Source organism: Giraffa tippelskirchi, chromosome 2 (genome assembly GCF_054371585.1).
Source record: "Giraffa tippelskirchi isolate mGirTip1 chromosome 2, T2T-mGirTip1v1.2.pri, whole genome shotgun sequence".
Taxonomy (NCBI): Eukaryota; Metazoa; Chordata; class Mammalia; order Artiodactyla; family Giraffidae; genus Giraffa; species Giraffa tippelskirchi.
In genome coordinates this window covers 27361270-27389107 of record NC_137276.1, presented here as the reverse complement: position 1 = coordinate 27389107, position 27838 = coordinate 27361270, and the positions used below count along the sequence as shown (strand labels likewise).

Genomic DNA, 27838 nt, shown 5'->3' with positions numbered 1-27838 from the left:
TACTACTTGCCATCTCCACTACCATCCCCAGGGTGTAAGCCACCATCATATTGCTCTCAGGGACCAGCACAACCTCCTCCCCTAGTCCCCATTCTCATCTCTCTGCAGACCAGTTTCCACTTGGATGACTTTTTAAAAATATGAACCAGACATTTCCACTTAAACGTATAAACCCTCCTATGACTTTCTCTCATACCTGCACTAGAAACCGGAACTCCTTCCTGCTACTTAGAAACACTCCATGGGACCTGGCCCTGCCTGCAGTCTAACATCATCAGGGACCTTTCTTCCCCCTCAATGGCTCTGCTCTAGATGGAGTGGCCTCTCCTACCTTGAGAGGCTCTTCCTGCTGCTCCCTCAGAGTGGGGCACCTCCCCCAAGTCTTCATGCCTCCCCCATCCTTTCATTCACAGTGGCCACCACCACCTTGGCCATCCACCTCACTCATATCATCACCACCCAGTATAATCGACTCCAAACTGACTCCAAAGCACTTATGAATCTCAGAAATGTTCATTTGTCAACCCTCACTAGAATTTTAAGTTTCATGAGGCCAAGAAGCCTGAGGGTCCAAGGACAGTGAGTCGCACATAGTAGGTGTTCAAGAAAATACTTGTTGAAAGAAACGAGTGAACAAATGAATGAGCTGCTCAGGGACCTTTGGAGAAAGAAACTGTTTTATGCACATCACTGCCAGGGCTGCAGGCTAGGAAAGAAGGCAGAGTAGGCGGGGAGGAAGAAGGAATGGTGGGAGAGGGTGGGTGAGCTCCTCTAATTCTGTGTGGTGGAGGTCACATAGGGTGGAGTCATGAGGTGCTACCCTCAGCCTGGGCTTCCTTCCAGGCCTGGCGCACCTCGATCTTCACCTTGAAAGGTTTGATCTGCAAGACGAGACTGGCGTTGCCCTCCAGAGAGGGTAGCTTCCCATCATCCGGGATCTCCAGGTTGAACCTCTGCAGCAGCCGGGACATGAAAAGGAAGAGCTCCTGGCGGGCTAGCATCTCACCTACGCAGGAGCGGGGTCCTGCTCCAAAGGGCAAGTAGCTTAATGATGGCGAGATGAGTTGCGTCCCCGTGGGGTCCAAGAAGCGCTCTGCAGACACGAGGAGGTGTCAGCCAGGGCCAGGGCCAGTGTCAGTAGAGGAGTAGGGGGAGGACACAGCCCTGCCTGGGGAGCCCCAGTCTGAGAAGGTGGACGGCCTTATTTGGGGGGGGCAATCTTAGGAGAGATAAATGCCCTGCTCTCAGGTAGCCCTTAGTCACACAGAGAAGATAGAATATTCAGGAAGGATGAAAAGGTGTATTAAACAGATGAAAATGGCACCATCCAACAGGAGAGAGGGCCGACTTCACAGGAGACATATGCCTATAGGCCTTCTTAGAAGAGGAGGCTTGCAGTTGGTGGAAGGAGAGTGGGAAACCCAGCTGTGAAGAGTCTGGGGTGTCAACGAGTCCATGTCGTGGGAGTCAGGAGTCTTCTAGTAGGAAGCTTGGCAGAAGGGAAGCAATGCGGGAGAGGTGGGCACAGAGGGGGCTGTGTGGCTGGGGGGGCAGGACAGAACAGGGACTCACCGGGCATGAACAGGTCAGGCTGGTGCCACTCCTTCTCATTGTGATGCAGTGCCCACAGGTTGACCACCACGTCTGTGCCCTTGTCAATGGTAAGGTCGCCAATGCTGCCCCAGAGAGGGAGAGGAAAAGAGGGTCTGGAGTATTGTCCTTCCCCACCTGCTCTGCCTCAAGTCTCCGCGGTCCCTGCCCTGGGGAAATGAGTCCTTTGCTCCCTCATGCCCACTCCTGCATCTTCTCCTCAGCTTCTGCCAGATTGAATATGAATCCAGCCCTCTCTTCCTGACTAGCACTTAGGATGAACACTTGTGGGTCTGTTAGGGCCTGTGGGTGTGCATATTGAGCTGGTGCGTGTGTGCATGAGCGTGTGTGTGTGTTGCGGCTTTTGGATTGGGTAGGAGCACGTGTCTCCCAGGCAGCAGGCAGCTTCTGAGGGAGGTCAGGTCAATGGGTCAGTGGGTGTCAGTGGGTAGCAGACACACTGGTCAGTAGGGCTGTGGGTAGGATGATCGATTGTCAGTGGTTGACTGTAGGTTGACCAGCCAGCTGGAGCGGTCAGATGTTGGAGGGGGGACCAGGTGGGTTGGATGTTCCTGGGAGGGAAGGCACACCTGGAGTCAATGATAGCCTTGTGGGGGATCAGCGTAGGGGCCACAGGCCGGATTCGCAGCACCTCTCGGATGGTCGCCTCCAGCAGGACAAGGCGGTTCCGGTCACTGATGGTTGGGGTACGATTGAAACCTATATTCTGGTCAATGTCATCCTGGATCCTCTTCTTCAACTGAGGGCCAGAAGAGGGTGGAGGTTACCAGGGTGTATCAGCCCAGGAGAAGCAAAGGCTTAGAAGAATCCTACTGTCACATCCAAAAGGGCCCGGACCCTTCCCAGTGGTGGCTCTACAACCCCGGCTTTGCTTCCAGAAGATGGGGCAGCTCCATCCAAGGGCCAGAGCCAACCACTGCTTGGACAAAGGGTGCAGCAGCCCAGTCATCCTGCAAAGAAATCCCGAGGGTATTGCCTCTCCCTTTCTCTGGAGCAGAGGTGAGTGTGTCTGGGCTCAAGAATGCTTGGGAAGGCTCGGGTAGAGAGAAGCTCACCAGAGGATGGTGTAGCAGATAGGCCACAGTCCACTTTATCACAGAGGTGGTGGTCTCCACAGCAGCCCCGAAGATGTCGCCTATGGTAGCAAGCATGTGTCTATTTGAAAGCAGCTTTGAATCCTGCTCTGGGCCAGCATTGTTATTGTCTGCATTCAGCTTGGCTTGGATCAGTACGTGCAGCAAGTTAGTGATGGAGTCGCTGGTGAAGTTCTCCTGGTTGGATGAGATTAGGAGACGATGATGAGGAAGGAGCCCCATCTGCAACCCCTGCCATACTCTCACCCAGACTATAGACACAAAGGCTTCTCCCACTTGGACATGAGGGAGTGGAGTGAGGCTAGTCAGGACCCATGAACTTGTAGAAATGGAGAAAACACTGGGCCGTCTTTAAATTTGGTGGGTCGATGGGTCCCTTCTAGGATCCTCTCAGGTCCTCACTTCTCTACTCCTATTTATTAGTTAAGTCAGTTTTTATTGAGCACCTACTACATGCCAGGCTCTCTGCTAGGTGCTGGAGATCCTACACTGTCCCAAATGGACCCAACCCTGCTCTCCTGCCACTTTCCACCTAACTCGTCATCTCTTCTGCCCTATCACCTACCTGACATTTTTCAAGGATTTCATTCAGCAATTCATTTCGCGTTTGAACACAACCCTTCATCTTTTCCATGGCTTTGCTGGGGAAAATCTGCAAAGTGGAAATGTTAGATTCTACCTGTCCGTCCCTGGCGAGTTCCCACTCTAACTCCAACCTTCAGCCAGAATGGAAGGCAGGATAGGGACCCAGAATGGGACCATCAGTGAAAACCAGGACAATTCCAAACAAGGGAGAAAAGAGTCACCTCCACTTCCCCTTCCCTCTTCAATCAAACATCCAGCACTGATTGAGAATTTATGAGAATTTACTCAGTAGTAATGAGTCTGAAGCCGTGATTAAGTTGCTTTACTTTTGAAGCCTGTACTTTCATCCGCATGGGGATAATAAAACCCACTTCCAAAGGGAATGCATGATTAATGCGTGTAGAGGGTTGGTACTGGCACATGGCATAAAGACTCTGCCTGCAATGCAGGAGACATGTGTTCAATCCCTGGGTTGGGAAGATGCCCTGTAGAAGGAAATGGCAACCCACTCCACTATTCTTGCCTGGGAAATCCCATGGACCGAGGAGTCTGGCGGGTAACAGTTTGTGGGGGACAAGAGTCAGACACGACTGAGTGACTAAACAACACCACCAACAACATTATCACGAGTATTAGAATGCATAACTTTAAAGCTACACCTCTTTCTGTAGAGAAGCAGCAAGGTTTTGAAGAGTCAGAGGAGGTAGAGGTCACTGTGATTGAGGTAGTCAGGAAAAAAGGTGAGTCTGGAGTGAACTGTAAGAGGAAGGAACTCGGGATACTATCAAGGTCTGCTGAGGTCTGCCCATAGGGCCTGGCCCCATCCTTACCTTCAGCGCAGGGAATATGTCTAACAGAACTTCCTTGCTCAGAACCTCCAGGATGCCATCACTGACATTTTGTATGGCCTTCAGGGCAGGATCCTCATTCTTGAAGGAGAAGTTGAAGCAGATAAAGCTGATTATGTTGGTTACCACCAGAGAGAGAGGCTCAGACAGATCTATGGACTCTCCATGCTGGGTGGCCAGGAAATCACACAGCACATTGGCTTCCTGATTAACTGAGGGGAGAGAGGGGTGTGAGGGAGGGAATTGAGCCATCCATTCACTCCCACCTCCACCAGTTCCATCTTAATCTAAGACAGAGCAGATGTCCAGTACGTGGCAGTGGTAGCCAAGAAAATGTGGAATGGAGGTACCCAGAACCCTCCCCCTCCCCAACCCTCTTCATGCTCCTGCAGCCCAGGGCCAGCCAGGCACTCACTGATCTTCTCTAACTTCAGGTTGCCATTCTTGAACAGGGCAAAGGCATTCAGTGCCAGCTTCCGATGCAGCTGCCAGTGGGCACCATGGTCGGCAAAGGCAATGCCCTTTTGGTTGTCTGACAGGATGTCTAGAGTGGCCTTTGGAAAGCAGGAAAGGACATAGGACTTTGGACTCAGACACCGTCCACCCGCCCTCACCGAGGGGAATGAGGCTGGTACCTGTTGCACAGCCTCCTTGTAGCGCTCCCTGCTTCCCTCCACCCTGACTGCAAGGCCTTGGTAGGACAGAACCTATGGCCTGACACTCCCAGCTCCAACAGAGAGACAGAGTAAGGAGAAAGAACAACCCTGAATTAGATTGTTCAGATCAATAACAGGGTGATGCAGCTGTGATGGGATGGACTCTCGAAACTTGCAGGAGCAGAGATTGAGGACACGCCAGGCCCCTGCCCTTCCCTTGGTCCTCTGGGGATGAGGGCTGCTAAAGGCACAGCAGCTGATCCCTCTTTAGTTCCCCGTTCCATTGCCAGCCGTGTGCCCACCACAGGGCCACATCGGGAGAGCGCACATGTCTTGTCCACCCAGCCTGGACTTGGGCCAAGCTGCTTCTGCCCAGAGGACCCCCAAAACTATACAGGTCCCCCCAAACCTCCCCTCTTCTATCCCTGGATCTGCAGGCCCCATCAGACTAGCCGCCTCCTTCCTCTTTGCCCTGGAGAGAAGAAGCCCAGCAGAGATGGGAGACAGTAGTTCGCCTACAGAGCAGGCCGACTGGCCCAAGGAAAGAAGAGTCAACCCTTGGTCTGATCAAAGATGAGCAGCCAGGAGGCCTTGCCTGGGACATTCAAGGGAGTACTGAGCAGCCAGGTGCTGTGTCGGAGGCCGGCAGTGTTCCTGGATGACTAGCTCCCACTCCCTTCTGCCCCCAGGAGCAAACAGAAAGCTCGACAGTTTGAATCTTCAGCATCTTCCCTGAAAGTGCTCCCAAAGGCAGCTCCCCAGGGCTGGGGCAGCTTGAGGATGCTCCAGGGAAATAGTGATCCCAGCCCTCCAAGAATCAGGGTACTTCTCCCTTACAAGTTTTTGTGGAGGACAGGAATCACTAACCCGTTTTCCATGTGAACAGCGTTCATCAAGGCTAGTTATTGAGAACTTCCAGCACTGGGCTAAGTGCTTTACATACACTCTTTCAGTGAATCATGGTAGTCTAGGCTCAGAGAGCTAGACTCTTGGGCTTCCCAAGCGGCTTAGATGGTAAAGAACTTTCCCGCAATGAGTGAGACCTGTGTTTGATTCCTGGGCCAGGAGGATCCCCCAGAGTAGGAAATGGCAGCCCACTCTAGTATGCTTGCCTGGAGAGAGCAGTGTGGTGGGCTAGTCCATGGCATCGCAAAGAGTTGGTCAAGACTGAGAGGCTCACACTTTCACTTTTTCAGCTCAGAGAGATGATGTTGTAAGGGCTCCCTGACCCCCTCTAACCACCACCCCCACCCTGTCCCACCTCCAGAGAAACCCAGAAAATAAAGTCTTCCTTTAATTCTTCCTGCCTAGTTTAGAAGCTGGGTGAGGTCTGAGGGGTCACTCCCCACCCACAGCCCCACCAGTCTGTTTTTGGAAGAATCACAGGTTGCTGGACCTGGAAGGGGCATTGCAGGCATGGCCTTGGCTGAAGAGCTCAGCGTGCCCAGGAGCTGGTGAGGGGAGGGATGAGAGGCTTGCTTACCACTTTGGGACGCCCAGAGAATTCCTTGCCCTTCTTGAGAAGCACCTCCCTGGCCAACTGGTGGTGTCCAATCATCACAGTAGTCTTGGAACCCAAACGAAAGGAATAGATGGGGCCATATTTTTCCTGCAGCTTGAAGAAGTTCTCGTGCTGCTGGCCACGTCTGGGGAGGAACGGCAGGCTGCCCACCAGGGGCAGGGATGGGAGGCTCCTGGGGTACTTGGCACCAGAGCGCTTGGTCTTGGGCCAAAATAAACAGGCGAGGGTGAGCAGAAAGACAGTCAAGAGCGCCCACATTGTGTCCGGGTGGCAGCAGGCAGGACAAACAGCCGTGGAGTGGCTTCAGCCACCTTAGGGTGCAAGAAGGCCTTTTTAAGGGCTCCCCTGACCTTCACCTTGACTTTATGTTATTGCTCGCCTTGTGGAAGTTTATCCTGGAGCACAGCCAGGAGTCCTCTCCCAGAATGGGGAGGGGAGAGAAGGCTTCTTTAAAAAGCTGGCTCCATGCCAGGGCAAACCCCTAGGGGAGGGGCTAGGTAAGGGTGCAGACAGCTAGTCCCTGTCCCTTGCTCACTGTCCATCAACGTCTCCAGAGTGGGCCAGAAGCAAATGATATCTGGGTCAGGAATCACGGCTCGGGACTCTCTGTTTTGAAATCACAATCAACAGACAGCTATCCACTTTTATCAGCTGAGGATAGTGAGGCCCCCCAGGGTCAGGCTTGTATCAAGTCACACAGATGGTGATGACAAGAATCCAGTTCTCTTCATTCTTCGTTTGCTGCTTTTGCCAGGGAGAGTGAAATCCTTGGGTTGAGAGCAGGGGCCCTAGAGTCAGATGGGTTTGGGCTCAAATTCTAGCTTAACCGCTTTCTAGCTATATGACTTGAAAAGTTTTAGTATGTTAAAGTATACATAGCATAAAGTTTACCATTTTGAGTGTACAATTCAGTTGCATTGAATATACTTCACAGTGTTGTACAGCCATCACCACTGTCTACTTCCAAAACTGTTTTCATAACCCCAAACAGAAAGTATACCCAGGAAGCTGTAACTCCCCCTGCCCCCTCCCCCCAGTCCCTGGTAACCTCTAATCTGTCTCTGTGAATATGCCTATTTCACATAAGTGGAATCATATAACTTTTGGTCTTTTGTGACTGGCTTGTTTCACTAGGCATAATGTTTTCAAGGTTCATCTACTTTGTAGCATACGTCAGAACTTCATTCATTTTCTAAATATTTGTTTATTTGGTTGTGCTGGGAGTTAGTTGCAGTACTCAAGATCTTCAGTCTTCATTGCAGCATGTGGGTTCTAGTTCCCTGGCCAGGGATTGAACCTGAGTCCTCTGCATTAGAAATGTAGAATCTTAGCCACCGGACTACAGGGGAGGTCGCCTTCATTCCTTTTTATGACTGAACAATATTCTATTAAGTGGATATCCAACCTTTTGTTTGTTCATTCATCAGTTGATGGGCACTTCGATTGTTTCCACTTTTGGCTACTGTGAATAATGCTGCTATGGACATGGGTGTTCATGTCCATAGCATATACATAGTATCTATTTGGGTCCCGGTTTTCAATTTTTTTGGGGGGGAGTAAATACCTAGAAGTGGAATTGCTGGGTCCTATAGTAATTTTATGGTTACTTCTCTGTTTTAAATTTCAGTTTCCTCCTCTATAATGGGAATAATAGTGGAATATACTTTTTTTTATGTTTAATATTCATTTATTTATTTTTTAATCAGTTAATTTACTATTGGCTTCCAAGACCTTAACTTTTCAAAAATCGTTTGTTCCCAACGTTAGTGTGGACGATGCTCTTGCAGGATGCCTTTCCTTTTGGGTCTTAGACAGGTAACGGAACAGGTGGTCCGGGGATTGGGTTTGGAAAGGGAAGGGGGTGGGAGCTTATTTATCGCACTACTTCTTTGGGTGGAGGGAGCCTTTTAGAAAATGTCTTGCAGTTACAGCAGGCCAGCTCCTTACAGAATTTTCCAGGCTTTTCTTCCTGCTTTCTAGTTGCTCCCTACTCCCCCGGCCACTGGGTTCTTAACCCCCCTGTAGCCCTGAGATCTTGCTGGGGTGTCTGTTCTGATTTTCCATTACACACCGTAAAACCATTGCCAAAGCCTTAGCGAGGAAACAGTTGAGGGGTGAGGCCGGGAAAGGGAGAGGCAGAGCAGGATTCCTGATCAAAACCCCTTTTATTCCTTCTCCATTTTGATTGGGTTAGTTAGAAGAGATTTCTTCACAGCTCTCTGCTTCTGAAGAGATTCTGAGTTGGGGTGGGGGGGCCTTCTTTTAAAGGGAAGGGCTCCTTTTAGAGACTTTCTCCTTTTAAGCCTGTGGTCAGGGCTGTGGATCTGAGGGACGTCCTGAATGTCTCAGAGGGGTGGGAGTGGGACTGACCACATTTTGGTCTTCCTGATCGATTTTTCAAAGCCAGCAGACCCCTGTGGCAGAGACTTGATTACTTTGCGAGCTGCCGTTTGAAGTAGGGGCGCTTGAATTATAGCCGGTAACCTAGTGTGGAATGAGAAAACAGTAGCGACCAACTGCGGTCTTCTGAGAACACAGCTGTTGCCAACTATTTGTTCCAGGGCTTCTGAGATCAGGCCACCCCCGCCCCGTCTTTGGTCTGAGAGGCATGTCTGTATCGGCATGTGTAGCTGTAATCAGCAGCGGCTGTAAGCTGGGGTGGGGACAGACACACACTCTTCTGCTGCCTGTTCCTGGGTGAGAAAAAGCCACAGATGTGATCAAACCAGAAGTCTTAGAAAAGAAATATATATGCTGCTAAGGACTGCTGGTTTAACCTCACTCTTAGAAAAGGGCTAGAGTGTCCCTTGGGTGGCCTGGAATTCTTCTAAAAGTAAGCTTTTCTGAAGAGCTCCACACGTTCTATTACTGCTTTTGTTAATGTTCCGAGTTCCTTTGATGCAGAGATAGGAGGAGAGGGTGGGGACCCTATTGGAACACCTCCTCTGTCCCTCAGGAAAGGCTGTCCTTTTGACTTGTGGGCAGAGTAAGCCCTGGCGAGGATTTTGAGCAGCGTTGGAAATAGGAAGCATCTCCTGCTATGTCAGCAGGCGGGGAATAGCAGCTGGAAACTGCCTGATACAGTGGAAAGAGTAGGACTAGGGAGCCAGAAAGACCTGCCTCTGTATCTTGGCTCCCCTGCAGGGTCTCAGAGGCTGCATAACTGCTCTGAACCTTGTCTTGAAAATGATAGAAGCTACTGGAAGAGTTATTGGGAGAATTTGACAAAAGAATGTATCTAAAACACTAGCACTTTGGCTAAGTGAGAGTAGGCATTTAGTAAAAACGTAAGGAAAGAGGAAGCTAGAGGACTGGTTTCTAGACAGAGGTGGAGGATATAATGGCAGGAGCTCTTGCCCTGGGATTTGGACATTGTTTGTTGACTGAGACTTGGGAGGCCATTGCTTACTGTAATCTGTACTATAGTAATTACTATAAGCTGTACTCATGTCCAGTAACCTCCGCACAGTTAAGTGAGAGGATGCAGAGCTGGGTGGCATGGCGTGAAGGACTGGGGTGGTTGTGGGGAGCATCTCAGAGGCTGCACAGCAGGGGTGCCTCTAGGTTCTTGTTTCTGAATGAGTTCCTGATAGAGGGCTGGACTCAGGCCTCACCTGCTGAGGCCCTTTCTACCCCAGCCTTCTGTGATTCAAACTTTGCCTGGGAAAACCCTGAGTATCTTTGGTAACATAATTTTGTGTATTTCTAGTATTTCTGTGTCTAACCGTGAAGCTGTGTTCTTTATTGGAGCCATGTAAAAGCCAGCCTTTTAAAAATTACTTGGTGATAATTCTGTTTTTAGAAAATGACACAAAACATGTATCCTGTTAGTCTTTATCATACATTATAGATATAGATATATATACACACACACATATATATATGCTTTCATATATTATTTCCCTCTCAATACACGTAACACACCTATCTTATGTGGATTGTGATTCTGGTTCTCTGGTAGTGTGTGCTGAGACTTACAGAAGGTAAGCCACTTGTCCAAGGTTGATCAGCTAGCTAGGGAGACGGTCATTAACGTTTATTTGTTTTTGGGTTTTTTTTTTTGCTTGTTTGTTCTGTTGGTTTGTTTTGTTTTAAAACTTTTAAACCCAGGTATTTTCATTCCAAAGCCTGGTGTTTTCCTTGCTATCTACCAGTGTCTATGAAAGTGGAGTTGGATTAATGCATTGCTCCCGCTGGGGCATATTTTCTGAAGTTTCTTTCTAGGTGGCCCAGGTACCAGATGAGACACATGTCTCTGAGTGCTCTTTTGCATTTCTCATGCACATCGCATCTACTGCATAATTCCACTGCACTTAATGAATGTGGACCTGGCACAAAGGATAAATAAAGCACCATGCTTATCTCCTAGAAATCACACTCTAATGCAGTAGTTCTCATATGCATAAAAATCACCTAGGAGTTGGGTGATTAGAATATAGATTCAGTAGGTGTGGGGCCAGGGCCCAGGAACCTTCATTTCTGTTAAGTTCCCCAGGTAATTCAGACCTGGTAATATCTAGCCACACTTGGAGAGATTCCACCTCAACTTGGCCCACACCCCTCACCTCCTTCCCTGCACTTTAGTAGCTTGGATATAATTATAAGGGAGTGTGCTAAGCCTGATCTGAGGCTCCAAGGATGAGTAGGAGTTTACCAGACATATGAGCTGGGGAAGGAGCATTCCAGACAGATCAGGTTGGGAGTGTTGTTTTTGTTTTCTCCTGCAGATGAGAAGCAACACTGTCATCTGTGAGTCCTGGTATTAGGTATGCCTGAGATAAGACAAGGACCTTGCTTCAGCAAGTATTGATGTCCTTTATGACGCAGAGAAGGAAGGAAAGCATGAGGGGCCTCAATCTAATGATGAATGTGGCATAAATTCAGTGTCTATAAAGGGCAGCTAGGCCTTGTTGTTGTTTAGTCGATAAGTTTTATCCTGCACCTCTGACTCTTTTGCAGCCCTAGTGGACTGTAGCCCATTAGGCTTCTCTATTCATGGGATTTCCCAGGTGAGAACACTGGAGTGGGTAGCCATTCCCTTCTCCAGGGGAATCTTCCCAACCCAGGGATTGAACCCATGTATCCTGCATTAGCAAGCAGATTCTCTACCACTGAGCCAGCAGGGAAGCCTTAGTCTGTGTTAGTTCTTCCAGTTAAGGGACAGTTAAGACAACCCCCTGGAAGCTACAGGGTTAACTAGAGAATAGTATTTTTGTGCTTACTGATGCTGAAGATCTGAAGAGTATCACTTGCTGTACCTTTGGGCTGTGGCACCACATGGCATATTTTAGGTATAACATGTAGTTGAGTATGCCATCCCTTCATTATCTGGCAAGATTAGAAAATGAGTTTTCTGGTTAAGAGGGAATCTATCCTGTATAGCTAGCAGATGAATTACTGATTTTCAAAGGACAAGATTACAACAGAATGTTCTTGGTCTGCTGATTTGAATGAATTCTATTTCATGTTTAATTCAGAAGGTATTGATTTTATAATGCTGGAAATTCTTGTGACCAACATCTCTATCTGAGAAGTATTGAGCACCTGTTCTACTCAAAGCATGTTGTGGATACAAAGGGGTAGAAACTTTATCCCCGTCCTCACAGGCAGGGGGCGTAGAACAAGCTCACAGATGATGGAACTTGAGGCAGGTGGTGGTGAGGGACATTAGGAACAGAGTAGTACGGTTCAGAGGTGTGGAAAGGTGGCTTTTGCAGGTGGTCCTTTCCACAGTCCAGTGGTCTCAGTTGTCACACAGTGGGTGTGGCGAAGGACCAGTGCGAGTTCTAACTGCAGGAATGCAGCCTAGATCCATCAAGACAATAATTTATATTCTGCCCCTCGAATGTTGCCTTTCTCTAGGAAAAGTATCCCCTGGGATGTCCTTATTGATGAAGTGTGATGATCCCTGGTACTGAAATAAGTCATCCCCAGTGACGCTGCGGTGGGCCTGGGGCCTTTTCAGGCAGTGTGCCCTTCCCAGGTTGGAATGTATGGGGTAGAGGCACCGGGGGCTGTTTACTGTATTGTTTTTTTTAAAGATTTATTTGTTTATTAGCCGCACTGGGTCTTCGTTGCTGCGCGGGCTTTCTCTACTGGGGCTGAGCAGGGGCTAGTCTTCGTTGTGGTGGGTGGGCTTTCTAGAGCACAGGCTCAGTGGTTGTGGCACAGGGGCTTAGCTGCCCCACATCATGTGAGATCTTCCTGGAACAGGGATCAAACCCATGTCTCCTGCACTGGCAGGTGGATTCTTAACCGCTAGACCACCAGAGAAGTTTTGCATTAGGCCCTTGCGTGGCCTGATGCTGAATATGACAGAGTAGCCAGAGTGTTGAACCCTAGTTACTCCCTGGACACAGTCAGAAATCTCCGGGACTCCCAAGGACAACACTGAAAGTGCTGTGATGGAGCCACAAGTGGGAGGGCATGCCCAGGGAGAGTGCTGAGGAAATTTGCTAACTTCTAATTTAACCCCTTCGCTGCCAGACATGGTACTTTGATTGTTTCATCATGACAGCCACCCATGTGGTAGGAGTTCTTATCTCCTTTCTCCTATGAGGCAACTGAAACTAAGAAGTTAACTCTTCGAAATCACAGAGCTCCAGTGTGGCGGTGGTAACTCTAGAGGCAGATGTCCTCGGTGTTGTCCTGCTCTTGCATGTCATAGGGAGAGTTTCTGCACCAAATCTGCTGTCAGACTGCTTCCCTACAGCCCTGTTCTCTGTCTGGGACTGAGTGTCCCAGTCACCATTACTCTCCTGTGTGGGCTTCTTTATCTTTGATACCAGGTTTAGGACATAGTAAGCGAGACCCTGCTGGAAGGGAGCTGGCTTTATATAATGCAGCAGACACCAAGGTAGCACTTGTTTGTACTACCAGAGGTGGAAGCTAAGATCATATTGGAACTGATTTGTAAAAGTCTGTGAATACTACAAGCGAGAGCTCCTTAGAACACCTCAGTTCCCTAATGTCACCTAACAGAAAGGGTGGTTCTCATCTAAGCCTTTCAAGTCACTTTTTTAAACACCCGCTCCCCCCCCACCAATCATCTCTGTTGCAAGAAGCTGCTTTTTTAGAGGAATGTGCTTGTTTTTCATCACATTTCTATTATGAAAGCAAAGAGAAACCAGCAGACTGGACAGTAACTCAGTGGAAAAGAAGAGTGTATCTGCTGATTTTGAAACTTTTATCCAGAATGGGGCCAAAGAAAACATTCACTTCCTCCAGTAATATGCCATGAGTTTGATCCACCCCCTCCCACCCCTTTTCCTTGAAGAGGTAAATTTTAGTCCAGGAAAAGAGTAACATGGGGCTACTTGGGGGGAATAAAAACCAAACTGTTGTATAAAATTTCTTCCCCTACCCTGACTCTCTAACACCTGGATGACAGTTCCTCCTTGGCACTAATCTTGATTCTGTTTGTTGATTTGTAGCGACAGTGAGTTGAAACAGCCCTGCAAATTTGACCTGGTTTAGCCATTTCTGTGCTTGCTCTGTAGCCATTGGTCCTCTGGGAAGGACTCAACTGGACTTGAACCTGGACCTACCTCAGGAGAGGCATCTGTTGCTGACAATGGAGATTCAATGCGATGTCACTTGCTTGACCTGTCTTGTTCTTTTAACTGAAAGAGATAGGAGGGGCAGTGGCAGAAAATACACATCTCAGGGGAGAGGGAGACAGGCTTTGAAGACGGGCAGCTGGAGTGTGACACAGTGACTTCTTTTTCTACAAGTGGTGAATTGTTTGCTGGGACTGAGGTGCATAGAAGACATTGGTTCCCTCGGGCATTGCATCAAGGGATTCAGAGTATACTTTATTGTTTGGTTCTCTTGCTTAACACACGTTCTCAGGAGCTTCCACTGAACTGTGACACATGGTCTCGTTGTTGGTTTCAAATAATATTGCACAGCCTATCCTATGGTTTTCTTCAAGGTTTGGAAATCCTTGGGACACCCCCCCCTCCCACAGGCAGTAAGTAGTGTGAATACCTATGACCTCCCACTCCTTGGGGTGTGGTTGTGGAGTGTGGTGAGGAAGCCTCGGATAGGCTGGGATGGGCTGCCAACAGAAATAGAATGTGCAATCATTTCCCTGCCTTGGGAGTAAGATTCCGGGTTGATGGACCAGGCTCAGATTGTGCTGTGTTACTGTAAGCCTGTCATAGCCAGAGAGCCTTGGGTCGGTCTCAAGTCATCATGTGAAATTACGTTGCCACAGCCCTGGCGTAACCCTTGGAGGATCCCTTTGCGCTGCTGCTTATACAGCATAGCTAAGAGGCATGGGGAGCATGGGGGAGGACCATCCCGTGGGGTTACTTTATCGTCAAGTCACCAGGATGTGTACTTTCTGAAGGTTTTTGTGTGTCTAATCCTTTGCTGGGAGGTGCACTTGTGAGATTGATTTCATCCTTCTCTTAGGGAATTTACAGAGTGGTTGGGGAGCCCAAAGGACAATCAGCTGACAAAGACTGGATGAAACATGATTCTGCACTGAGTTGTGTGGTTCAGTTTGGCTGGAATGGTGGTTCTAAACTAAGAGCAATTTGCCCCCCTCCCCAAGGGACTTTTAGCAATGTTTGGCTATTGTTGATTGTTGCAACAACCAGCCGGGAGTGGAGTGGGGTGTTGATACTGGCATCTAGTGATAGTGGCCAGGGATGCTGCTTAACATCCTATAATGCGCAGGAGGGTCCCTGTAGCAAAGAATTATCTGACTCCAAATGTCAGTACAGTTGTCCCTTAGTATTCACAAGAGTTTGGTTCCACAAGCCCTGCAGATAACCAAAATCTGAGGCTGCTCAAGTCCTCCATGTAAAATAACTGTGTACACTTGGCTTTCAGCATATGTAGGTTCTGCATCTGTGGATTCGGCTCATCTGGGATTGATCCTGTGGTACCAACGGCTGATGAGCCAAGGTGGAGACAGGATGGGCAGAAAACTACTGCTGCATAGTGCATGGCACTCTGCTCAGGAGGCAGTCACAAGCCACAGGCCTCAGGGCAGGTGAACTGAGATGTTTAATAAAGAGGAAGGAAATACGGGTACTTTTCCCTGCTGCTTTCTAAGCAGTATGCATTATCTGCCCAGAAGTTTAGAATCTTAACATCTTGGTTGCCCCAATCAGCAGGAACTATGCCTTCTCAAGGCCAGATATAGAGTTCATTTTTTATGGCCAGTAGATAAGGTTAAACTCTTTTGAAATTGATATTTTATCTCTGAAAAATCTGAACAACCCCCACTCAGAAGGGTAGAATCTCAAAATTGCCCAAATATCAATAACTTTATACAGCTTAAAAAACAATCGTCATTTAGTCACTCAGTCATGTCTGGCTGTTGTGACCCCACTAACTATAACCCACCAGTCTCCTCCGTCCATGTCATTTTCCAGGCAAGAATACTGCTATGGGTTGCCATTTCCTTCTCCAGAAGATCTTCCCAACCCAGGGGTGGAACCTGCATCTCCTGCTTAACAGGCAGATTCTTTACCATTAGCCTCCTGGGGAGCCCTAAAGAACAGTTAAGCTACAGTTATTTTAATAACAATCCGTATTTCAAGCTGGATGCCTACTGCTGTGGCCCTTATTGTTGTTGTTCAGTCGCTCAGGTGTGTCCGACTCTTTGTGAATCCATGGACTGCACCACGCCAGGCTTCCCTGTCCTTCACCCTCTCCTGGAGATTGCTCAGACTCATGTCCATTGAGACAGTGATGCCATCCAACCGTCTCATCCTCTGTTGTCCCCTTCTCCTCCTGTCTTCTATCTTTCCCAGCATCAGGGTCTTTTCCAATGAGTCGGCTCTTTGCATCAGGCGGCCAAAGTGTTGGAGCTTCAGCTTCCGCATCAGTCCTTCCATTGAATATTCAGGATTGATTTCCTTAGGGTTGACTGGTTGGATCTCCTTGCAGTCCAAGGGACTCTCAAGAGTCTCCTCCAGCATCACAGTTTGAAGGCATCAGTTCTTCGGCACTCAGCTTTTTAATTGTCCAGCTCTCATGTCCATACATGACTACTGGAAAAACCATAGCTTTGACTATATGGACCTTTGTAAGCAAAGTAATATCTCTGCTTTTTAATATGCTGTCCAGGTTTGTCATTGCTTTTCTTCCAAGGAACAAGCGTCTTTTAATTTCATGGCTGCAGTCACTGTTCATAGTGACTGTGAATAAAATAAAATCTGTCACTGTGTCCATTGTTTCCCCATGTGTTTGTCATGAAGGGATGGGACCGGATGCCACGATCTTCGTTTTTTGAATGTTGAGTTTTAAGCTAGCTTTTTCACTCTCCTCTTTCACCTTCATCAAGAGGCTCTTTAGTTCCTCTTCACTTTTCTGCCATTTGGGTGGTGTCATCTGCGTATCTGAGGTTGTTGATATTTCTCCCAGCAGTCTTGGTTCTAGCTTGCCCTTCATCCAGGAGGGCATTTCACATGATGTACTCTGCTGAGAAGTTAAATAAACAGGATGACAATATACAACCTTGACGTACTCCTTTCCCAATTTTGAACCAGTCCATTGTTCCATGTCCAGTTCTAACTATTGCATTATAATCTATCTTTGATAACAGAAAAGGCAGATACTAAATTCCCCTTCTTCTAAATCATCTGATGTCTCTTTTAATCTTTAGATGTCAGGTCTTAAAATTCAGACAGTTCTTTAAGGTTATTCAATCTCTTGAAGAAAGCCTCTGAATTCTGAAGATTTTAAAAAGTCTTGTATCTGTTCACACAGGGGTAACATTTTTAATGTAACCTTTGTTGAGGTAGAAGCCAGTGGTTTCCTTGAACTTTTTATTGGCAATAAATCTCTGTTACTGGTCTCTAGTGGAGGAGGGCACGGTAACCTACTCCAGTATTCTTGCCCGGAGAATCCCATGGACAGAGGAGCCTAGCGGGCTACAGTCCATAGGGTCGCAAAGAATCAGACGTGACTGAGTGGCTGAGCACTGGTCTTTAGACAGTCAGGCACACGAGACAAGTCCCATTATTATTAATATTCCTTTTGCTCCCACCAAAAGCCTGGTGCAGTGGGATGGAACTACTGAGAAAAAAAATGAGGTTAAATTTAGAATTTTGCTTCAAGTGCAAAAGGGCTCTGAGACCCCATGTGTCCTTCACTGTCCAGTGAAACTGTCGTGAATCTTTCTCAAAGTACATCAGCAACAAGTTAACATGTACCTTCAATAATTCATATCCCCTGAAAACTGCATCTCTTTTTGGGCAAAGAAGTGATTATTTGATTTGATCAAGAGCCATTTTCAAGGTAAAACAAAGACTTGATGAGCTAGAGCCCAGTCATGGAAAGAATACTGAACCAAAAGTCAGAAGATCAGAGTTTTGACAGTCTCAGTGCTGTCATCCGCAGCCTTAGGCTAGGTGTCAATTCCTGCTTTGTAAGCTAAGGGTGGTAGCACTTCTGATCTCTTGGGTGCTGGCTGGCAGGCTCAAACGTGAGGCTGACTGTTAAAGAAATTTGAAAAGCTTTTGAGTCCTGTATAAATGTGTATTATATAAACTGACTGGATATATGTGTGTTGTGAATATAACCATCATTGTTTCAAATTATGGCCCTGAGTCTTTGCCATATTATTGAGGAAAAAAAAAAAAGGAATGAATTGTGTTGATTGGATTGTATTTGAGGCACAAAATGAACCTGAATATTTTAGGAAGATTTTCAGCAATAAGAACTGAAACAGAAGTGTGTTTTTTTTTTAACCTAACAGTTTACTAATTACAAAGTTCCTCAAAGAGCAAAGTCCATGTCTTATCTGTCATTTTTGTGCCTGTCAGCATCCAGCACGAAAGTTTAGGATAACTGCTAATCATTCAGTTTTTTTTCCACTAAAATTCAGGCTTTAGATCCAGAAAACTTGTTCTAGCTGTGTGATCACTCTGAATCTCGGTTTCCTGGTTTCCTGTAAAAAGAGAGGAATATGTTAAATGGGTAAAATCGCCCAGCCAGATGCTTGATTCACACAGGCACCCGGTAGAACTTGGTTCTCTGTCTTATTTCCTGAGTGTTGTGGCGGGAGGTTTTCCTGACTGGCTAGAGGTATTCTCAGTGAAGGTACCTATTTTGCATGGCATGTGTAAGATGTAGCTGGAGCCTCGGTCTAGAGAGTTCAGATGTCTGCCATTTATATTTGGGCCTCTGAGCAGGCCTTAACCTCAGAGAGAGGATGAATGGGGTATTACTGAACTGGAGAGCAGGAGGAGCTTATCAGATGCCCACAGAGGGTAGGCAGTGACATGCTTGAGTCAAGCAGATGGAGTTTTTGGACAGTAGAGGTTTTGGGGAGGCTGAGGTGGAGCTAAGGCCATGTATGTCTGTGACCCTATCTAATATGGCCCTGGGATTTTCAGAAGCTGGAAATCAGAATTTCTGTATGAATCCTTTTCATTTTAAGATGTTGACAGTTAATTTCTTTTTTTTTTTTTTTTAATTGTAAAACAAAGGTACCACGTGGCCTTAGAACTCAGTAGTGGGCCCTTTGTGGCCCATGGGCGAGCAGTTTGCAATCCGTGCTTTCAAACAGGAGGGACAGGGATACACCTAATACAGAAGGAAAGGACTTGGCCTCCTGACCAGCTGTGGAGACACTATAGTAGAATTGCCTTCCTGCTCTGTCTGAGTGCCACTTGCTTTATCACATGCTACCTGCTATTTTGTCCCTCAGCTTTGCACCAGCCCTTGCGGAAGATGGCATACTTCTCGGTACATTTATTCTATGGCAGAAGATGCCAGTGATTAGGGATTGCCAGGATACCTCAAGGGAGAACTGTTTTTCCTCTAAGTGTCCGGGGTGAAAGTGGCAGGTTAACCCAGTGTCCTGATCTGCTGCCACCGGCCAGACCCCACAGGCCTCCATGCACTGGGACATCAACAAGTTGCCTTTAATAAAACCACAGGCTATGTTGCAACTTCCGATCTCCGCTCTGGGATTTTCCTACCAGGATCAAGTGGCTTTTTCTGAGTTTGTTATTCAAGTTCCTAATAGCAACACAGGAAATGGGTTTTAATTTCTTTGCTGGCTGCTCTGTTTGGGGGCTGTTTAATGAGACTCCAGTTGCAGTGAAGCTTTGGTTGTAGCAGGACTGGTGTGGATAGCAGCATACCTGACATTTCACCTTTTTTTAAAATTATGTTTATGATCTGTTTGTATTTTTTTATGAAGTGAGGCAGGAGAGCGTAAGTAATTTTATGTGCTATGATATGATTCTAAGTGGCAACCCTTGAGGGTTACTGTTGGGATGTGTTTAAGATTATAGAAAGAGACTGTTCCACTTTTAGAGGTAAAGAAATGTGTATGCTGTATGTTTGTTATAAATTTAGGGCAATGGTTGTTGAATTTAAATATATGTGAGCATAACCAGGGGAGTGTGCTTTTTTTTAAACTTTTTATTGTGTAGTATAGTGTAGCTGATTAACAATGTGAGTATCAGGTGGACAGCAAAGCTGTACATATACATGTATACACTCAGGGGAGAGTATATTAAAAGGCAAATCTTCAGTCTCTACCCCCAGAGGTTCTCAGTCTACATTCTTAACAAATATCCCAAGTGATTTGGGGCCTATGGACCACACTTTGGGAAATGCACCTCTATTTTGTTGTCTTTGTTGTCTAAATGTGTTCATGGCCACTTGAGGGCAGATTCACTTATTTGTGAGGTGCCCTGGTTTGTTCTGATTCACTGTGCTGTGCTACCTCAGATTCTTGGAGAGAGTCAGTCTCTGAGAGTCCTAGAGAGAATCGTTCAGGAGACCCTTGCAAGTTGACATACAGGGACTGAGTCCCTACTGCAACAGGGGTCCCAGGAACTCTCCTTCAGCAGCACACACTGCCACTAAATCTTGAAGCAGCTCCCCACATTGGTTGTAGGCTTTTTCCAAGTGTGTCACTAGCTCCGGGGTTTAGCTTTACCCTTTAAGGTACTTTCAGTTCAGTTCAGTCGGCTCAGTCGTGTCTGACTCTTTGCGACCCCATGAACCGCAGCATGCCAGCCCTCCCTGTCCATCACCAACTCCCGGAGTTCACCCAAACTCATGTCCATCGAGTCAGTGATGCCATCCAGCCATCTCATCCTCTGTCGTCCCCTTCTCCTCCTGCCCCCAATCCTTCCCAGCATCAGGGTCTTTTCCAGTGAGTCAATTCTTCGCATGAGGTGGCCAAAGTATTGGAGGTTCAGCTTCAACATCAGTCCTTCCAATGAACACCCAGGGCTGATCTCCTTTAGGATGGACTGGTTGGATCTCCTTGCAGTCCAAGGGACTCTCAAGAGTCTTCTCCAACACCACAGTTCAAAAGCATCAATTCTTCGGTGCTCAGTTTTCTTCACAGTCCAACACTCATATCCATACATGACTACTGAAAAAACCATAGCCTTGACTAGATGGACCTTTGTTGGCAAAGTAATGTCTCTGCTTTTTAGTATGCTCTCTAGGTTGGTCATAACTTTCCTTCCAAGGAGGAAGCGTCTTTTAATTTCATGGCTGCAGTCACCATCTGCAGTGATTTTGGAGCCCAGAAAAATAAAGTCTGACACTGTTTCCACTGTTTTCCCATCTATTTCCCATGAAATGATGGGACCGGATGCCATGATCTTAGTTTTCTGAACGTTGAGCTTTAAGCCAACTTTTTCACTCCTCTCTTTCACTTTCATCAAGAAGCTCTTTAGTTCTTCTTCACTTTCTGCCATAAGGGTGGTGTCATCTGCGTATCTGAGGTTATTGATATTTCTCCCAGCAATCTTGATTCCAGTTTGTGCTTCTTCTAGCCCAGCGTTTCTCATGATGTACTCTGCATATAAGTTAAATAAGCAGGGTGACAATATACAGCCTTGATGTACTCCTTTTCCTATTTGGAACCAGACTGTTATTCCATGTCCAGTTCTAACTGTTGCTTCCTGACCCGCATACAGATTTCTCAAGAGGCAGGTCAGATGGTCTGGTATTCCCGTCTCTTTCAGAATTTTCCACAGTTATTGTGATCCACACAGTCAGAGGCTTTGGCATAGTCAATAAAGCAGAAATAGATGGTTTTCTGGAACTCTCGTGCTTTTTCCATGATCCATTGGATGTTGGCAATTTGATCTCTGGTTCCTCTGCCTTTTCTAAAACCAGCTTGAACATCTGGAAGTTCACAGTTCACATACTGTTGAAGCCTGGCTTGGAGATTTTGGAGCATTACTTTACTAGCGTGTGAGATGAGTGCAATTTTGCGGTATTTTGAGCATTCATTGGCATTGCCTTTCTTTGGGATTGGGATGAAAACTGACCTTTTCCAGTCCTGTGGCCACTGCTGAGTTTTCCAAATTTGCTGGCATATCGAGTGCAGCACTTTGACAGCATCATCTTTCAGGATTTGAAATAGCTCAACTGGAATTCCATCCACTCCACTAGCTTTGTTTGTAGTGATGCTTCCTAAGGCCCACTTGACTTCACATTCCAGGATGTCTGGCTCTAGGTGAGTGATCACACCATCGTGATTATCTGGGTCGTGAAGATCTTTTTTGTACAGTTCTTCTGTGTATTCTTGCCACCTCTTCTTAATATTTTCTGCTTCTTTTAGGTCCATACCATTTCTGTCCTTTATCGAGCCCATCTTTGCATGAAATGTTCCCTTGGTATCTCTGATTTTCTTGAAGAGATCTCTAGTCTTTCCCATTCTGTTGTTTTCCTCTATTTCTTTGCATTGATCGTTGAGGAAGGCTTTCTTATCTCTCCTTGCTATTCTTTGCAACTCTGCATTCAAATGGGAATATCTTTCTTTTTCTCCTTGGCTTTTGGCTTCTCTTCTTTTCACCAGCGTATGGGAGACTGGGTGCTCCTTAGCCATGGAACTGGAGCTTTGAGCCCTTAAGGGGTAAAGCACACTATTAAATCTGATGGGTGAGGCTGAATCTTACCAGATTAGATTTATTGGCTTGATTAGAGAAGCATGCCCAGGCTATTTGTCCTTCCAGAAAATGACTGAGCTCAACAAAACAGCATAAAAATCCATTCCTAGTACCCTAGTGCATGCAAAGCAGAATCTTGGTTCACATCTTAGCAGGGGCTTGCCCCTTAGAAAGGAAGAAACCATAGCTAGCAAAGCTTAAAGGAGTAACTGTCATATGTAGTATACCTTGGGAAGAATACAAAAGGAGAATGTGACAGTCCCTACCATCAAAGGGAGATTAGAGTAACACCTGGGAAACAATGGGCCGGGACTCCTGTAGAATCATCCCTCTGCCTCAGTTTACTTTCCTTCATCCCCAACTCTTCTGTAATGTCCTTCCACCCTTGGGGACTTCCCTGGTGGTCCATTGATTTAGACTCTGCTTCCACTGCAGGGGGCATGTGTTCCGTCCCTGGTTGGGGAATTAAGATCCTACATGCTGCACAGTGCAGCTGGAAAAAAAAAAAGTGTGCCTTTGAGCAGTTCTTCTTGTTTGCTTCAGCTCTTCAAACAGCCTTAAAACTGTTAGTAGGAGAAAAGTGATTTTAACTCCTTATTATGAAAATAAAGGTAAATTCACAAAACTTTATAAAGAGTGTATTTATATTTTATGACCACTTGCAAAGGACATGAAAGTGTGTCATTTTTAGAATTTAAAGATTCTGTCTCGGTGTGCGAGTGTGTTCAGTCACTTCAACTCTTTGTGACCCCAGACTGTAGGGGTCACAGTGACCCCGTGGACTGTAGCCTGCCAGTCTCCATCCATGGAATTCTCTGGGCAAGAATACTGGAGTGGATTGCCATGCCCTCCAAGAGTCTGTCTAGGATAGAACAAAAATAGCTGATTCTGAGTTAAAGGTGCTTGTCTGTTGCACAAGGCATATGAGGTCTGGCCTCATTCTGAATTCTCAATACTTCCTTTCACACTACTCTTGCTTAGATTCACTGTGCTCAGCCATGCTAGCCTTCTGTCTTTTCCTAGAGCACACCAGTTTCATTCTTGCATTGGTGTCTTGGCATGCACTTGACATTCTCTCTGCCTAGAACACATTTCCCACAGGTCTGCTTAAGCTAGCTCCTTTTCATCATTCATCACTCAATTCAGACATCACCTTCTCAGTGAGGCCTTTCCTGACTGCCCCATCTAAAGCCCTTTGTCCTCTTATCCTGTTTTAATATCTTTATGAAGCTTATTAGTACTTTAAATTCTAATTTCACTTGTTAATTTTCAGTCTTCCCTCACTGGAATATATTTAAGATCTTTTTGTCTTGGTTGTTCTCCAGTTTCAAACAGTATGCCCAGATGTGAGTTTATTATTGTCTGAAAATATACCATCTTTAATCCGTTGTCTCTTTAAATATTGACTCCATTTTCTTCTTTCCTTCTTTAGCTTCTTATTTCTTATTTTCCATTTTTGTGTTTTCTCTTAATTGGTAGAAGCTGGTTGCTGATAATTTTCTCAGATCTGCTTTCCAGTTTACTGATTCTCTCTTTAACATGATCTAATCTCTGTGTAAACCTCCTGTTGAATTTTTAATTTTAATAACTGTTTTTCTACAAGTTGTATTTTTTTCCTGCAATCCATTTGGTCATTGTTTCTTTTTTAGTATGTTCTTTTCTCATGTTTTTCATTTTTTCTTTTTGGCTTTAATCATTTGAAACATGATTATACAGTTGTATTACATGTATTACATGTATTACATGATTAAACATGTAATACAGTTTATCTGATCATTCTATTAAGGTTTTTTTTTTAGAGAGTCTTACCCTGCTATTAATTGAATTTCCCACATCTTGTTTGTATTTTTACATAGTTTTTGTATTTTGCTTGAGCTCATCTTCAGCAGAGAGCTTTATTCATTGGCATCTTTCGTGCTGTGATTGAGGGTAGGTCTCTTTAGAATTTTACATTTCTTCTGCCAGATGTCTCATTCTGGGACTACTTTTTGTGTTAGACTTTTGGCCTGGGGATTCTCAGACTATGTAGTTCAGTTGAGTTCAGTCCCTCAGTTGTGTCCGACTCTTTGCGACCCCATGGACTGCAGCACGCCAGGCTTCCCTGTCCATCACCAGCTCCTGGAGTTTGCTCAAACTCACGTCCATTGCATTGGTGATGCCATCCAACCATCTCATCCTCTGTCGTCCCCTTCTCCTCCCACCTTCAATCTTTTCCAGCATCAGGTTCTTTTCCAATGAGTCGGTTCTTCACATCTGGTAGCCAAAGGATTGGAGTTTCAGCTTCAGCATCAGTCCTTCCAATGAAGATTGAGGACTGATTTCCTTTAGGATTGACTGGTTGGATCTCCTTGCAATTCAAGAGACTTTCAAAAGAGTCTTCTCCAACACCACAGTTCAAAAGCATCAATTCTTCGGCACTCCTCTCTTAACAGTTCAGATCTCAATAGCCTGTGGAAAGGCTTGTAGTTACAGATTATTAGAAGAGATACTTTTTCCCTCTCAATTCAGACCTTTCTTATTGTCGCTGTGTGCCAGTGAGCTCTTTTTTCTAGTCTGCTGTCTCTCTCTGAGAGTCTTCACCTTACATTGGAACTCAGTTCCCTGTTTTATGTGGACTCAAGAAAATAAAACAGCTCCTTTCCATGGCAACTGGAAAGACCTGATCTCATTTATCACTGTAGTTTCTAGTTCCCCACCCCCAACATTTTTGGCCCTGGGGTTCTTCCTTGCTTTCAGCTATATAATTAAAAGAATATTATTATATTTTTTAAGTTACCTACTCAGTTATATTGTCAGAAGCAGGATCTTTCCCCCCTAGAGTCTCTTGCTTAGTGCAGTAGCTCTAGCATCTAACACAATGCCTGGCTTGTGGAGAAAGTGATATTAATACATATTTGTTATTCAATTTTAGAAATGGGTGTTTCCATTAGGAAACCATTCCTCTTCCCTGTAGAGAAGGCCAGAGATGGTATTCCAAATTCACTCATATCCAACAGCCAAGAGATTTAGCATTTGTGATTTAGCAACCTGTGAAGGATTTCAGTTTCCCTGTTTTTCAGTATTAAACGTTAGTGCTTTCCTAAGGGCATGAAGATGCTGTTGCCAGTTGCTAGCAGGGTTTTCCAGCCTCGTAAATTGGCAAATTAAAACCATCCCTGGGGAACTATTATTGCCCAGTGTCTCTTTTTATGCTGGCATTTTGTAAGTTTTTACACTGATTAAATTGACCTTTACAGTGGCTTAGCTAAGAATAGCGACTCAAAGACATGGAAACTCGTAAGAAAAATGATGTTAGTCCCATAGTTTATGCTGCCGCCAAAGAGATGAGATAATTTTTTGCATATGTGCAAAGGTGTACTATTCATCCTTTTCCATTGTAAAAAATGTTCTTTCCAGTTCAGTGTTGGTCTTGCTTACTGGTTCTTCCTGCCTGTGCTTTTTGTTTGGTGACCATATATGCCCTGTTTCTTAGAGCAGCTGGTCACTGTGCTACCAGAAGTCACACCTATATATAACAAATGAAAATTTTAAGGGCCATCACCACAGTTATTCTGAGGTGAAAGACCTCAGCATAAGAGCATGTGTTACTCACTCAAAGTTCCTTTTTAAAAAACAAGTCTACATTTCTTGTATTTTGGGGCCAGGAGTTTGTGCAGATGGAAACATTGCTGAGAAGTATCTTTAAAATGCAGATATCGTCTTATCCCCACTCACCTAACTCCCTACCTGCTTTTTCAACCATCTCCTAGCTAAAGGACTTTGCTTGTGCCGTTTCCTTTGTTCTTCCCACCGCTCTTCCTTGGTTACTAACTTTCTCACCATCCTGGCAATCTCAGTTCAGGCATACCTTCCTCACAGCTGTCTGGACGTCCTTAACCAGTTTGTAGTTCTTATCTGTTGTAAACTCTTAGCAAATGAGGTGTTCTTCCTTCCTACTTGCAGTTTTATCTGTATGATTACTTTATCATCTTTCATTAGACTTTAAGATCCATGAGGGTAAAGACCATGACTGTTCTGGCCTTTATTTATTTTTAAGCTTGTTTTATTTTATTTTAACATTTTATTTATTTATTTTTGACTGTGATGGGTCTTCATTGCTGCATGCAGGCTTTCTCTAGTTGTAGCAAGTGGGGGCTACTCTCTAGTGGTACGCAGACTTCTCATTGCAATGGCTTCTCTTGTTTCAGAGCACAGGCTCTAGGGTGCTCAGATTTAAGTAGTTGCAGCAGGCAGGCTCAGTAGTTGTGGCTCATGGGCTCTAGAGTGTAGGCTCAGTAGTTGTAGCGCCTGGGTTCGGTTGCCCCACAGCATGTGAAATCCTCGGACCAAGGATTGAACCCATGTCTCCTGCACTGGGAGGTGGATTCTTAACCACTTGTCCACCAGGGAAGACCCACTTTTCACCTTTTATTTGCCCATTGTGTTCCCCACTGCTATTTCAATACTGGTGCAGGGTAGGTACTCAGTAAATGTTGAAGGAACCGGTGAAGGCCCCATGTTCCACAATGGGATGAAACACCATTTTACTTTTCGGAAAATTGGTGTGTGAAAATAATGACCTTTCAAGCAAAGAAGGGAGGATCCCCAAGCATGTTGCCCCTCTCACTGCCAAGTAGAAAATGTTCCCAAAGTCAAAGAGCTCCTTAAGGGCAGGGACCTTATCTTTTTAGTGGATTTATTTAAGCATCTAAAGTGTTAAAAGCAAGTGAAGAAGTATAACTTAAACCAAGGATGTTCTAGTTTATTAGTTAAAAGCTCAGGCTCTGGAGTCAGATGAATTACCTAGCTGCGTGGCCTCAGGCAAGTTACTTAGCCTCTCTTGACTTCAGTTCTCTTTTACTACCCACTTCATCCTCTTGTAAGGCATTTAGAACAGTGCCTAGCACATAGCAGGTACTCAGTATTATTCACCCCAGCTCATTCTGCCTTCATGGAGGCTGCATAGCCATTGTTCATTCAGCAAACCTGGAGTTGGGGATGGGGATCGGGATTAAGGAGACAGAGCTCTTGCCCATAGGAAGGGCACAGTTTATTCTCTCATTCACTCTTGAGGAGGGGAAGGGAGGGGTGAAATATTAACTTCCCACTCGAGACTTAGCCTAAACAATGTAATTTGTGTATAGTCCTTGGAGATGCTTGGAAGAAAAGCAGAGGATACTCATGAAGAGGGCTGAGAATTTTTCATATTTGAACTTTCCATTGCATTCTCTCCAGTTCCTTTTTCTATTCTTTATGTGTCTGGAGCAGCCCACATTGCCAGTGAGCTTTACTGTTCTGAGAAATAGTTCTAAGTGAATGCACAGTGCTCTTTATTGAATGGTCTTTCATTGAATGCAGAGTCGTCTTTATTGAATGGTCTTTCACTGAATGCAGAGTGCTCTTTATTGAATGGTCTTTCATGCCCAGCAGTAATGACTCAGAGAATAACATTGATATTAAGAGCTCAGAGAAGTTTAGTTACTACTGAAGTTACCACAGTTAATAAGCATAGTGTGAGAGCCACACTTTGAACCCAGATCTGACTGAATCTTAAGCATTTGGATCTTGAGCTGCCTGGAGATCCCTGAAAGTCCTCTGGGTGACTTCCTCCTACAGGGAAGGTTAGAAGAGCACCAAGCAACATTTGCAA

General features: G+C 45.8%; 2 protein-coding genes across 5 annotated transcripts in view; one reads left to right on the top strand and one right to left on the bottom strand.

Moving 5' to 3' along the window:
- Nucleotides 1-659: 659 nt before the first annotated feature.
- On the bottom strand, nt 660-7083 carry LOC145527220 (steroid 17-alpha-hydroxylase/17,20 lyase-like). Its single transcript, XM_081544831.1, has 8 exons — nt 6278-7083; nt 4554-4692; nt 4121-4350; nt 3271-3357; nt 2667-2882; nt 2181-2350; nt 1573-1676; nt 660-1093 (listed from the first exon to the last, which is right to left on the bottom strand). Exons 1-8 carry the CDS (start codon nt 6572-6574, stop codon nt 807-809), a joined length of 1530 nt encoding a protein of 509 aa, XP_081400957.1. The 5' UTR covers nt 6575-7083; the 3' UTR covers nt 660-806.
- Nucleotides 1512-27838, top strand: part of LOC145527233 (WW domain binding protein 1-like) — a 44062-nt gene continuing 17735 nt past the window's right edge. The window contains exons 1-3 of one of the 4 annotated variants that reach the window (XM_081544855.1): nt 1665-1916; nt 2213-2297; nt 2440-2610. In XM_081544855.1, coding sequence (XP_081400981.1) covers nt 2250-2297; nt 2440-2610 — 219 coding nt within the window. In that variant the 5' untranslated portion in view covers nt 1665-1916; nt 2213-2249. The other 3 variants (XM_081544865.1, XM_081544884.1, XM_081544873.1) reach the window with 3 other exon arrangements.